Source organism: Tachypleus tridentatus, chromosome 5 (assembly GCF_004210375.1).
Source record: "Tachypleus tridentatus isolate NWPU-2018 chromosome 5, ASM421037v1, whole genome shotgun sequence".
Lineage (NCBI taxonomy): Eukaryota > Metazoa > Arthropoda > Merostomata > Xiphosura > Limulidae > Tachypleus > Tachypleus tridentatus.
In genome coordinates this window covers 20,013,673-20,028,414 of record NC_134829.1, presented here as the reverse complement: position 1 = coordinate 20,028,414, position 14,742 = coordinate 20,013,673, and the positions used below count along the sequence as shown (strand labels likewise).

Here is a 14,742-nt window from a genome sequence, read left to right as displayed (position 1 = left end):
ATTACATACAACAATAGTTCCCATACTTTTTATGTTGCATGTTTCCAATCCGACCTTTAAGCCAGCAATATTCCCTTGACAAATACAACTTGTTTAAAATGTTTAAAATTGATTAATATTAATGAAGATATAAATCAAACGAACTAATTGAAGGGTGAGCCAAGGGCTGGATAGTGAAATACGTTAACATCTTATCAAGTCTGTCCTCTACTTTTGAGGTTTAGGGTTTATTTTCTTTCTAAAGTTTCTCAATGGTTCTCAAATACCCCATTGATTTAAAGTGTCAGACGCATTCATGGAAATGGTGAGAAAAAATAAAAATAAATGGCCAATATTACAGGAATATCACACCTTTATAATGTGAAAATTCATTGCACACATGTTAATAACTCACTCTGAGTTTAGTCATATTCTTATAAAGACTATAAAAGTATAAGCAGTCATACCATATCTAGTTGTAGTAGTGTGTGTTTCGGCACAAAAATACTACATAACTATCATATGGAATTAAAAGTTTTGCCTCTTGAAGTGAACTTCATAAAAAGCACTGTTGCAAGATATCAAATATTTTAGTAGAAAGTTACGTTAATGAATAAAATGTTTAGATTTTACCAGAAGTAAGAAACACAGAGAAGCACACTAATACTTAATTTCTATAACAAGCCTTTAATGGTTAAAAAAGTTTCAATAATTCAGACACAAGTGAAAATAAATTTCATTTAACCAGTAAATAAGGAAATGTTTGTATCAATACTTCTCAAAAGATACAAAATGCTTTCTTCAAAATATTAATAATAATAACTGTGATCGTTTAAAGTCTATAGGTTAACAACATTCTCTTTACTTCCAAACTAGTTTTTTATGCCTAACTGCAAATTTGTTTGTTTTGAATTTCGCGCAAAGCTACTCGAGCTAGCCGTCCCTAATTTAGCAGTGTATGACTAGAGGGAAGGTAGCTAGTCATCACCACCCATTGCCAACTCTTGGGCTACTCTTTTACCAACGAAGAGTGGGATTGACAGTCACGGCTGAAAGGGCGAACATGTCTGGTGCGACGGAGATTGGAACTCGCAACTTTAAGGTTACGAGTCGAACGCTTTAACCCACCTGGCCATGCTGGGCCACCCTAACTGTAAAACAAGGATTGAACAGGAACTTAAGATTATTATTTTTTAAACACAGAGAAGAGGAGTAGTCAATAGAAAATAATGAAACACATCAACACGATACCATAGAGCTTTCTATAAAAGAAAATAAAAAGATCTGCCCAGCAGAACCCAATATAATTCATGGCTCTATCTGAACCACATAACTTGTTATTACAATAAATTATCTGGACTAAAATTTTGAAAACTCTTTATCTGAGTGAAACAGAATCAATTTTCAGATTATAAAGATGTATATCATACAATTGTTGTTGTTGTTTTTGGAATTTCGCACAAAGCTACTCGAGGGCTATCTGTGCTAGCCGTCCCTAATTTAGCAGTGTAAGACTAGAGGGAAGGCAGCTAGTCATCACCACCCAGCGCCAACTCTTGGGCTACTCTTTTACCAACGAATAGTGGGATTGACCGTCACATTATAACGCCCCCACGGCTGAAAGGGCGAGCATGTTTGGCGCGACTGGGATGCGAACCCGCGACCCTCAGATTACGAGTCGCACGCCTTAACGCGCTAGGCCATGCCAGGCCCATATCATACAAGACCCACCTAAATCTCTAAAACACCATTGATTACTTTATTGCTTCTTATGAGTTTTTAACTACTTGTTTTAATTATTAAGCTTTTAGCTGCTATCAAAATTACTATCAGAGATGATTGTTTGAAGAAAATAATTAATGGGAACATTTCCAGTCATTCCTTACAAACTCTTACAGAAAACTAAAAAAAACTAAAGTAGTGTTAATACATTATAGAACATATAAAAGAATAAAAAAGTATGCATAAAAACGTTCCTCTACCAAATTCATAACACTGTGTCGTCATACCTCAATTTCCCACACATAGGTTTTTTGACATATTAATTTTGGATTTTAATTCATCCTCCTTTTGGATTGATTAAATATTTTATTTCGTGAATTATGGTGTAAAGATGTTATTCATAACTCTTTATTTGGAATTATGACAAATGATGTGAAATTCTGTCGTTTTAAAACTTTTCCAACTTTAGAAAGAAAACGAAACAAATGTTTCCGTTGAGAATTGAAAAATAAATTCAGTTGCCAAGGCTTTTACAGTATCAGGGAAAGTAGCAACTTTTATATAAAGCTGAAGTATTTATTCTCTTAGCTGTCTGCAGTTGCTAGAAAAGCAATATTGCCTTAAATTTAGTCATATCTAATTTCTGTGTATCCCGAACTTACATTCTCTTGTCTTATTGACTACAGAGCTTTTAATGAATACCTCATATTGATAATTAATGCATTTCAAACTTCTAACAATCTTAAAAATCCTAATTATGTTTCCTTCTGCGAATAGATGTAAAAAAGTAGCACTTTTCTGAAACCCTCTTTAACAATAATAGGACAAATGCCTTTAACCTATTATCTGAAATTATTGTTTATTGCAAACGAAGCCCATTATTTATTAAACATTATTTTGTTTTATTTGTAGTTAAGCAAGGAAAATGCACAATGGACTGAAGATGTACCTCAGAACAGCTGGTATGAGTATTAACACTTTTATTACTTTTATTGATTAGCAGAAAACAATGTTTCGACCTTCTTAGGTCATCTTCAAGTTAACCTTCAAGTCGAAACATTGTTCTTTGTTTATTAATAAAAGTGTTAATACCCATACCAGCCGTCCTGAGATACATTTTTATTTCAAGTGGGTTTCTCGTCATCAAGAGACACAATGGACTAGTTGTGTTATGCCCCCCATGAATCAAAACACAAATTTTGAAGTTATGTCTTCAGTTTACTATCTTCGCTAATAGTGGAAAACAACAACAACAAAGGCTTATTTGTTACTGTATATTTTGAGTTTTGAAACCTGATTCTTAACGTTTGCTGACACACAAAATATGTCATAAAGTTTAATAAGATCCACCTCTCGTTAATAATGTTTATGATTAAGTTTTTAATTAATAAAACAACTAATATTAATTAATTTTCCTTTTAGTACAAAACGTTCTCACCACCAGGGGTAATGACATCACAAGAGATGCTCGTAGTACTATGACAGTATTGTTGGTTTGCGCTGTGTGGATCTCAGATGCAAAGATGTGTGTTAATGTTAAAGTAGTTGATTTTAGTTGAAAAATAGATTTGATTAGAGTAAAATGGCATCTAGTGGAATTTTACCGACTTATTATTATCAACGTTATGTAAACGGTGTACCATTGTTAGGACGTAAGACATTAAGGTTTCGTACAAAATTTATAATTTTACTCGTGGTTATAGGTACTTTTGGTTTAATTTTCTTAGGATTTCTATTATTTCTACCAAAATTTAATAATAGTAAATCAATCCAAACTGCCTACAAGCGTTTTGCTTTCACTGAAAGTTTCATTGAAGTAGGATCACATGATAGTGCGATTATTAACGCAAACCTTGTGAGACATGGAATTCTACATAATGTAGAATTAGATCCGCACAAAATAGTAGACAAAGTTAAGTTGAATCTGAAAATACAAGACGATATTAAAAAGGAAAGAATTAAAAGTCATATGGCTCTTGAAAATGAGAAAGCACAAGATAAGTCCAATCATGATCTACAAGTCAAATCAGGTTATGGAAAACAGGTGGAAGAACATAAAAGTATAACACCTTTAGACCATCATAAATATGGAAAAGTCTCTTTATCATTTGAAAAACAGCTTGAAGGAGATAATAGAAGAACAGACTATATAATAAGGGAAAGAAGAAATAAAGTCAGAGAAGTATGTTTTTCACACTTTTATTAAACAGGATAGTTTATACCTTAATGAAAATCACAAAAGTTACAAATGTGAGATTATATCAGAAACAATAGTCTAATAATCAGGTTTGATTTTGAAGCTATATGTTTGACAGTGTGATATTTGCCAACACCAAAATTTAATAACTGCTTTTAGCATCTGCCATCTTTTTTTTTGAATTCCCAATGCTTTTGGAATCATTTGCTTGTACTGTAGTTTAGTACAATTTAATATACATAACTGAATATTCCAGTATCAGGCTTTTCACCCTAGTTGTGTAAGTTATGATAAATGTCTTGAAATTATTTATAATTTGATGCCTTAACTAATGTATAAAATTCAGTTAATGTCCAAAATTACCAACAAATCAAATTAGTATTTCTAGTTTTTACTTTTTTGATTATTCCAAGTGGCTAAGTCTCATTTGAGAGTAATTGATCAGTTGAATGCAATTGACTAGTTTTTGATGATGTGCTCTGTTTAACTTAAATTACATTAATGCTGAAAATAAACTATAATTTGATAAATATTTCAAATCACATAAGAAGTAGGGAGGGATGGTGAAGAAATCACAATTGATATGTACTTGTTATGATTCTTTATGGACTGATAATTTAATGGAAGTTGGAGTGCACCTGTAAGTGTAGAAGTTGTAAATGTGAAAAGTGATTGCTCTAAATGATGCCATTGAGTAAAAGTACAAAGACTGCATCAGTGTTTCAGTTGTGTCAAAATTCTATTTTTACTATTTCACAATACTATTAGTTCTTTTACACAATAAGTGTTTCCAACCACATAAATGTAAACTTCTTAGTAATGGAATTGATCTCAAGTCTGGTCCATTAACTAAGGGTCTTTTTTGACATTTTGTCCAGCAATGAATTTTATCAAATCAATAAATACCACTGACTAAGAAAGCATGAATAATTAATAAAAAAAAATGATAAATCAGATCCATGAGGAATTCCATTGTTCACATCATGTTCTTTTGGTTAGATAAATCACCATTGCGTGTAAGTCTTTACATTTTACCACTAAGCAAATTTATAGTCAGCTTTTTACATGTGTATATACTTTCAATGAATTTTGTTAACATGCCACTTATTAATTTCTTAGTAAAAGACTCTAAAAGATGAGGTAAACAGCATTAAAAGGGACACACTTATCCAAAAAATGAGAAGTTTTGTAAGTAAACATGAAATCAAATTAGCAGGACAAGAAAGCTAAACCGTGCTGAGAAATGCGAGTTAAATGCCAATTATTTGATACCTTTATGAGTGACAGTACTATATAGTTCTGAATAATTGTGCATATATGATAATTTATTTTCAGGTGTCTTTCCAACCTATATAATAATTATTCAGGACTGTATGGTCATTAAATTTTGACCAACAAGGTAGAGAAATCTGCTGGTATTGCCTACTATGGAAAAAATGAGAGTATTGCTGTCATGAGTCATTGCAAGTCAAACAATTTCAGGCTAGTTCATCTAATCATATCACTCTGTGACCTGTTGATAGCCATGTTTTACAACAGCATGTAGGTTTCGGCCTGTTCAAAACTCAAAGTAGTAGAGTTTCCATTGAATGTGAGGGGAATTGGCAGGTTACTAGTCCATAATTAACCAGTATATTCCAATACTTTGCTAACAACAGAAGTCAAACTAATAGGCTTCTAGTTTCATTTCTCAGTTATTCTTTTCATACTTTGTTTCAGAACGGACCACATTGACACTTCAGTAATCAGGAGTTATCCATTTGAAGCTCTTTCCACCACGTTTGTAAAAATACCAGTCAGTAAATTGCTGAAAAACTTTAGATTTATTCTTTTTTTTTTATAATAAATTTCCCTTTAAAATTCTTTGAATAATTATTGTCCTTGATTCATTTTGTAACTACAACTTAATGTAAGCACAGTATAAAAAATCCTTGATGTCATTAATACTTCAAGCTACAACCTTTTAATCTTTTATCATCTACACACCAACTTACCTTGTTTTTATTTATTGTATGAAATATTAATATATCCTATTTAATTATATTGTAGTGAATTTTAATATTCTGTTTGTCTTATTTGTTTAAGAAAGGCAAAGTTTTAGGAGTAACTTTTTTCTCAACTGTATTAATCAAACTGATAGAAAAAGCCTAAACATTTATCAGAATTGTTTATTAGTTTAATTCTTTTATTCAAATTTGTCTAAAATATTAATACATGTTGTGTCTTTTTTAGTGAAGCACCTCTGTGTGTATCTCCTTGATTATTTGCATAGTTTGGTAGATTTCTTTCAGTTTTCAAAATAAATTTCAAAAATTGATTCCTATCAGTAATTTTAGTTTTATTATAGTTAAGTTTTCAAAACATTTTAAATTTTATTATGTGACAGTTTCAAAGGCCAATTTATCAGTCAAGTCACAAAAGAACAAATCAATTACAAGCAAAAGTACCAGTCCCCATTTATATTCAGACAAGTTTATCTATCAATTTAAATTGTATCATGAGCTTCAAAATGGTTGTGTTCCATTTTTGGTTTCACTTGGAGCCCAGGCTTTCAGCTACTTACACTACCCACTTGGAAAAGTAATTGAGTATTTCAATTATGTTAAGGGCCACTCAAGAACATATGACAAATCTTCATTTTTATTCTTTAAGTTATGTCACATATTGAAATGTGAATGATGAAGTGGCTAATTCCTAACAATTTAGTGTAGAAATAAAATTTGACATCAATGTTATTCATGCCTGTTTTCATTTCAAAAGCAAATGTTGATTTTTACCTGAGTGTGTGCAGCTTTTGAAATGCATTGCAGGAAATGGTTGCTCTAAATAGGAGATAAACAAATGCACGGACTGACACCACAGTTTGCAATATGTATGCATATACTTATTGAAAATGAATATAATCATGTGTGTTATTGAATAATTGATTCAGTGCAAATAAAACTTTTCAATTACGGCCACATGAATGACAGGAATTATATTGCAGAATCATTACATAATTGTAATTTATTTATTAAACAAACTTAACTGTAGGTTTTCTAATGATAAAGATATACAAAGCAATGTTGATACAGCATTTCTTAGAAATAATGTCAGCACTACAAGTTAAGTAAATCTGAAAAAACAAGAGCAGGAATTTGTATGTTTATTTAATAAATCAATAACACGTTTGTAAAGGGTACAGTTACTTTATACTTGTGTAACTTGAAAAAAAGTGAACTCTTCAAAGTAATTGAATGTAATGGAATTTTAAGCAACAAATGTGACATTGATCAAATTCTTGTATGCCATTAGTTAAAAGTGAATTACCTTACTTTGTAGAATTATTGTGGAAATCTTCTTACAGTAAGGAAATTGTTTTTATTTTTAATAACTGAAACCTTATTCCACAATAAAAACATTGTTCTTATTTCTGAAGGTTATTTCTTTTTACATCAAACATGAAAATGATTAGAACAAACTTAAGGCTGTGGAAAAATTAAACTTTATTGAGTGGCAAGTAATTGGAGTCAGTCACCAAAGTTCAGTGATTTTTTTGATTTTTTAACTGCTATGAAAGATGGGCACAGTTTCCTGTAGACCATCTGTTTAGTCTGCAACATGAATCAGGTTGTTGTTTATCCACTCTGAAGAGATCAACTTGCATTACTGAGGAGACTTGTTAAACTTTAACCTGAGCCTTTCGAGTGTTACATATATTATATGGTAGTTTAGTTAGCTGTCATGTATATCATGCCAAGCAGTGCACATTTACATGTATTTTTTAAATAGAAAAACAACAGCTCTTAAGCCTTATGTGATTTGTACATGATACTTATTCTTTGAAGTTTGTACTAGGAAGTTATATCTCTTACATATACAGCTAGAAAACAATTCTTAGAGCCTGGAATATAACAATAGTTCACAGTTCATTAGTTGAAGTAATTTGTTTACAAAGTGTTATGGACAAATTAACTAACACCCATCCATTCAGCAAGAACTTTGCCCCAACCCTCATTATCAGTTTAAGGTATGCATATACAAATAGTGTCTATGCATGAGATGTGAAGCAATTTATTTGAGGTATTTAATGTGAGTTGTGGCCCATTTTAGGGTGAACAAACTTATTTTCATGTAAATAAAATGTGCTTACTATGAATAATGAAGTAATAATATAGGAAATGTTTGATTTTGTAAGGTTTAAAGAATGTTTTATAATATGAGAATAGTTTCTAACTGAAAAAAAATCAAAAGGTATGATTCCATTGGATACAACTGGATGCAGTATTTTGTTTTCCAAACAATTTTGTGTGTGAAGGATTTTGTGACTCAGTTTTGTTAATTGTGGATGCAACCAATAAATCTTGCATCTTGGATTGTGAGTTACTTGATGAAGTGTCTGATCAAAGCCTTGGCTGCTAACTTAGATTGGTTATTGATACTTTTTTGAGCATGCACAGCATTGAAAGTTAGAGATTAACAACCTCATTAGCATGCACATGAGATTGTTCAATATAAAGGATAATTTATAACATTCAATTAAGTTTTTTCTCATTTATATCTGAATAGTCAAGTTTTTCAATTTGTGAAATTGTTCTTACTCTTACTCATTTTTTTAAATTTACTATATTTCTAGTTTTAATAGTTGTGTCGATTGTTAAATACATGAAGATCAGTCTTATATTTTAAAGAAAATTATCTGTTACAATGTTAATATTTCAAAATACTGTTTACCAACAATGATTAAAAGATTGAAAACAAGTTTATGCCCCCCTCACAAAGAACTAAATTTCATATGTTTTTTGTAAATTCTATAAATGTTTCTAAAATACAAAAAAATGCAAACCTAATGAAATAAAATTAATTGTAAATGGAAGAATCCAAGGGGTAAAAGTAGAAAGTTTTTTCAGCTTTTGATCTTCTTTTACGTGCATTGAAATTTGTCAATATTTTGTATAGATACTGAAGACTAAAGTTTGTTTGTCTCTCTCACACACACATGAACACACTTATAATTGTGTTCACATGATCATACCAAAATATTACTTGGACAATAGCATATATGTCGTGTTTTTAAATCTCACCTTTTTTTATTATTAGTGACAATGTTTTGTTTCAAGTTTACCTTTCAAAACAATAAAGCTGTTATAAAGCTTTAAATGGACATTTTAAGACTAGAACTAAATTATTACCATTGTTGTTTTGTAATGCAAGTGCTTCCTGTAGAAGTATAGTTAACATCACAAAAAGGTCAAAGAATTCTCAAGAAAACTTAGATTTTTTTTTGTTTGGGATATTTGTTTGAAGCTACACAAGGACTATATATACTAATTCTGATGCATTTTATTACCTGTATTCATGTAAATAACTGTTCTTTTTCAGTGCTACCTTCAGTTTGTTGGGATTTTCTGTGGAGGAATGCTACATTTTTCCAAGTTTATTTACCACGTACTTCTTTCTAAGACTTTAAGTTTTGTCCACCTTTTCCTCTGGTTTGCTTTTGGAATTATTCCTGAAACTGTGGAATCACTGAGACAGCAATCAATGCCTTCAACTTTAGTTTGTTTTTTTCATTCCGAGTCAAGACAAACCCTTATTACTGTTTCTTGTCCTGTTTTTTCCTAGCACTAACCAGTTCATGGGTTTCTCCTCTTGTATTATTATATGCTGATGGGCACATTGCCAACAGTACCTATGTACCTGGTAGGTTCATGTCTAGTGGGGGCTCAATTGACACAGATCAGTAGGTTATTTGGATATTATCCAAGGGACTTTTATCCATTTCCTTGTACTTGCCATTAATGTTTCCTGTTTCCTTTATCATACCACATCTTTATCCAGATCACTTTTTACTTCTCACAATTTTGACTCCTGATGGTAACTCCTTGTTGATTTACTTTTTTTCCATTTTCTGTCTACATCATTGGTTTGATTCAGATAACTACTATGTCCAGTATGTACTCTGTTATATTGGCAGATTTCCTCCATGTGGCTATTTCCTTCTACTCATTTCAGTTGGGTTCAGCTTTTAATTCAGTTGCCTTACACTTCCTTGTCTCATTCTTCCTGTAATTTGTTCCAGTTTATCAAATTAGGGAACTTACCTTTTCTGTGATATCTCATCTACATTATTCTTTAGAGGAAATTCTTAAATTGAGCATGTGGACCCACACTTCAAATGTTCACTTCTCACTATGTGCATTGGGTCACTGTTTCTTCATTGTCAGGTTATCTTCCACTCATGGCCATTATTCAGAATTCAGTGATATTGAATGGGTAAGTTATTTGTATACCTCTTATTTTTCAGAAGCATTTCCTTTTTTTTTTTTCCTGTATGGATCCTGCTCTGTAGCAAGTGGTACCTGGCAAGGTATACATCAAACAATCAAATCAGAGCTGCCAGGCCATCTTAGTTTCATATTTATAAATTACATGGCTACTCAACACTCACTTTTAAAATGGAGTTTCACAAGATCACTTGTAGGTTTTTCCTAGCAGTATTGATTTACTTTCGTAATATGCCTTTTATGGACAGTTCTCACCATGGACTTCTAGAGTGAAGTAGAAGAGGACAGCTGCTGTGACAGATGTACTATCACATATCTTTTAATATCAATGTTTGTTTAAGGTACATTTATATTTAGAAATGTATGTAACTTGTGCAGTTAAATCTGTATTGCAAAACTCCTACATATTTGCTAAAATTGTAGAAAATTTTCCAGTGCAAGATGAAAGCTTTGGAACTGTTTAGCTATACCATAGCAAAAGTATTTTAATTCTTACAAAAAACTTATTTAGAAAGATGTGTAATTTGCAGCATGTAAGTAAATTCTGGTCAATTTAAAAAGGCATAATTCATTTCCTTATTAAAAATGTATGTGTAAGTACTTTTTGGAAAGAATTTTCAGGGCATTATAAATTTGTACACTTAAAAACACAGTGAAGTGTCAGTGCTTTTCAAGTATTTCTCTTTTTGTGACTAATATTTTTATGGTTTTAGTGTAATTCCATTAAGTAACAAAACTGTGTAAACAATTCATTTGTCTGGAACTTGCAAATTTCATGTTAGAAAGACTGTCGTTCAAGGAGTTTGGATTTCATACTGGCTTTCAATTCAGAATCATGTGACCTATTTTATAACAGGTGGTTTAAAAAGCAGAATTATTGTACTTTCAGCAGTAGCTATGTTCTTTAGCATTAATGTAACAGAACTGTAAATGTTACACAAAATGTCAATTGATGCAAGTTAAAATCAAAAGCATTAACAAGATATATTGTGTTAACAGTGTGATAGGTGACTAAAACCTATTAAAAGTTAATTATATTTTGTTGTGCACTTCATTTTGTGTATTGTTTATGTGTAATCCTGAAAAGTAGTCAACTTTAATTTAAGTAGGATAGTTTAAAATCTTGTAGAGTAATTAACGGAATATGGATCTCTAATACTATGGAGTTGTAATGTGGTAATTGGACACTTCAGCTTACGTTTTTTGAGGGTTTTACAGTACTGTCTACCATGACCATAATATACTAGTGGAACGGATAAGATTCATTCATAAAACTTCCAAGGTTCAAATCTCTAACACAAACATTTTTGAAAGGCTTAACCCCTGAAGAAGAAAGGTCCACCTTTGAATGTGGTTGGGTTAAAGGGTTTTTATTGTTTTATATTAAGATTTGTTGAACTTGCATGAATTTCAAAAGACCAAATAATCTGTAGGCACCTTGCAAAAAATGTGTGCTGATTATTAGCATATTACGTTTACCAATATTTATGCCCAAATAAATAATTAGAAATAAGACGTTATACAAACATACATGTTTGGTTATATGGAATGGTTTATGTTATGTGTGCATGTGGGTAGTATATCTGTATACTTGTATGGCTTTTGTTATCCCAACAAGATATGGTTACAAAGAATTGAGAAAGGAGTGAAAGCATTATTTCAACACAGGCTGTGACATCTTTATCAAGTAGTATCAGAATATATTTAGTCATTTTTTCTAGTTGTCATATGGTGTGTTCCTACAGATAAAAGTGCATCTGTTGTGTTTTGTATCGATGTGGTACGTAAAAAGCTCTTAATGCTTTGAAAAGTGAACTGTAGTGGTTTTTTATTTTTCATTATACTATGTACATTTACATTTTCATTTGTAATGCACATAATGTACTAAATGAAGTCATGCACTGATAGTTTTTGTTTCTGTGTTTGCAGTATTTTACATTGAGTGGATGAGTCTGAAGCAGAACTCTTATTTCATAGTTCAGTTACATTATGTTGAAATGTGGTGTTATTTTAGAACTGTATATACACATTTTGATATCATTCACAGTAACAAATTAAATTGCTGTGAACAGGGTTTCCTGTTCTTTTTTTAAATTCAGATGACTAGTGCTTCATTCATTTAGTTTAATTAGAAATTAAGAAACATATTTAGGTACATGTAGTTCATTAAAATTAGCTCAAGTGTTTAAGTCTGCTAAATCTGAGGAAACTTTGTATGTGCAGTTGCTTCTTGGTCATTTCTTTTTATTCATTGCAGCTTTTGTACAATCGGTGTTTTAAAAAAGGTATGAAAAGGATGACATTACTGAGCATACTTGAACAGTGAAGTAACAATATTGTTAAATACAGTAATTATCAATATAAACTGATCTAACTAATCAATGATTTAAAGCTAAACTATAGAGGGAACTGTAAAACAGGTTACAGTAACTAGCAAGAGGTAAAACTAATGATGGTCATATAATTAATGTTTGTTATTAGCTTAAAAAAAACTAACTTGAAATGTAGATCTGTGTTGTTAAAGTTTGTAATGTTATGTAAAACTATAATCTTATAATCAGTAGCGAGGCGATTATTAAATTTATTGCAAAAGTTAGTAAATTTGATGAAGAAAATCTAATAACACAAATATCATTCATTGAAAAGAAGCGAGTTTCTGAGATCTGTCTATGAAATTTTGTAATGTTAGCAAATTTTATTGTATGTGAAGGTGTGAGAAGTAATGCTATTTCATTTTACTTTTCATGTGTTGTGTTACTATATATTTATACTTTAAGTTGCATAATTTTCTTCCTGCTGTTTTTTATTCCTGTCTGTATATTATTTCTCTCAAAAAAAAAAAATTGTTAATTTTATACTTGAATTCATAACTTATCTGGGAAATAAAATATGAACATAATGTTTAAAGTTGTTCCTTGTATTTTTTCTTTTTTTAGATGATGAAACATGCGTGGGATAATTATGTTCATTATGCATGGGGCCAAAATGAATTAAGACCTATTAGTAAAAGAGGTCACTCTGCTGGAATATTTGGAAAGACTGCTATGGGAGCAACAATAGTGGATGGTCTAGATACATTGTTCTTGATGGGTTTAAAGGAAGAATTTCAGAAGGGAAGAGACTGGGTGGCTAAGAATCTAAATTTTGATCAAGATTTTAGTGAGCAGGTACCACAAAATTCTTTCTAAGTACAATAAAGTAGTTTGAAAAGGAAGTATACTATATTCAAAGTTTTGTTTTGTTTAACACTGGAAAAACTGAATCAGGTTCATGTAAGAAATACTAATGAGGACAGTTGTATTCAACTCTAGTGTAAGAAAAAGTAAGTTCAAGTAGTACAGGCTTACTCAAATATATTCTGATTTATAAATGGTCCCTTACCTAATCAATTTTGGAATTTCACTAATTTTTATAGTACTTTTTATTATTTTATTTTATGAGTAATACAAAAGATATGTATGTCTAAGACACTTCTTTATTGACTACAAGAAGAAAAGCTACAATTTTCTTCTTTTTTATAACTGCCAAGTAGTGGGATTTTTTTTTCAGTAGTACACTTATCCTTTAAGTATTAATTTGAGTTCATAAAAAGTGCCTTATTAGCAAACACTAGTAGTTTAATCTTTTAACTCACTTGTTAGAACACTCACCTGGTGTGTAAAGAGTTGTGGGTTAGAACCTGGCTGGAGAAAGAAGAAATTAAACTACAAGAAAAAATTGGCACCAACTTGTGACAACCTCCTAACCCTGAAATAGGGTCTGAGGATGGGCAATATTTGTAAGAAAGAGAGTGTTGTAGTTTGAGTTACTCAAAAGTGTCTCACTTGAATATACTGCCTTGTCTTCTAGCAAAAGTCTTCTCATCTTAGACAAATCTTGTGAGACTTATGTTTTATGTTATTACTTACTTTGACATGAAAGTGTTGAAATTTTCTTTTTGCACAAACTTACTCTTGTTCCATCTACCCCAAAAAATCCTGTTGGATGAGTATTTAAAACCTTAAATTTGCCAAATTTTTACATTATATAAACTTGTATTTGGAAAAAGCTCACAATTGTGTGTATTACTAATTTGTTTGAAATATTGAACATGTGTTATCAGCAAAGCATGTGACTCAAAGTGTCATTTATTTGAATTGGTCCACATGTTTTTAAACTGTCTCAGGTGCCACTCCACCCTTTGCACTGGAGCTATGTGAGAGTGTTGCAGGTAGCTTTCATTCAGCTTGTTTTATTTGGCATAAATGGAATTATTCTACAGATAATCTACTTGTAGGTGGTTTCCTGCAGAGCAAACTCCTGTATTTCAGGTTGACAGAGTTTCTTCCCCAGTTTTTCAGTTGTGGGCCTTTGGTCCCCTTGATATTGGGTTATCAGACAGCCTTGTTGCATACCTTCATTTTTTTCCTGAACCATTGGGTTTGTACCACACCTATCTTACTATGTTTCTTCATTTCTTCTGGATTAGTCATCTTGCCTCAGTCTACCATTCTGACCTAGGATATTCTTCTGATCTTTTATTTCCTCACTTTACCTTTTATTGTATTACTTTCTTGTATTCTGTGTTTTACATTCCCT

The 14,742-nt window shown here is 31.2% G+C and overlaps 1 protein-coding gene across 1 annotated transcript in view; it reads left to right on the top strand.

Annotated features, from left to right (window-relative positions):
- The first annotated feature begins 3,140 nt into the window (after positions 1-3,140).
- The window catches only part of LOC143250655 (mannosyl-oligosaccharide 1,2-alpha-mannosidase IA-like), a 31,791-nt gene continuing 20,189 nt past the window's right edge, over positions 3,141-14,742 (top strand). Inside the window, exons 1-2 of the mRNA XM_076501518.1 lie at positions 3,141-3,883; positions 13,101-13,331. Of these exons, the coding sequence (XP_076357633.1) occupies positions 3,284-3,883; positions 13,101-13,331 (831 nt within the window). The 5' untranslated portion in view covers positions 3,141-3,283. The remainder of the gene's footprint in view (positions 3,884-13,100; positions 13,332-14,742) is intronic.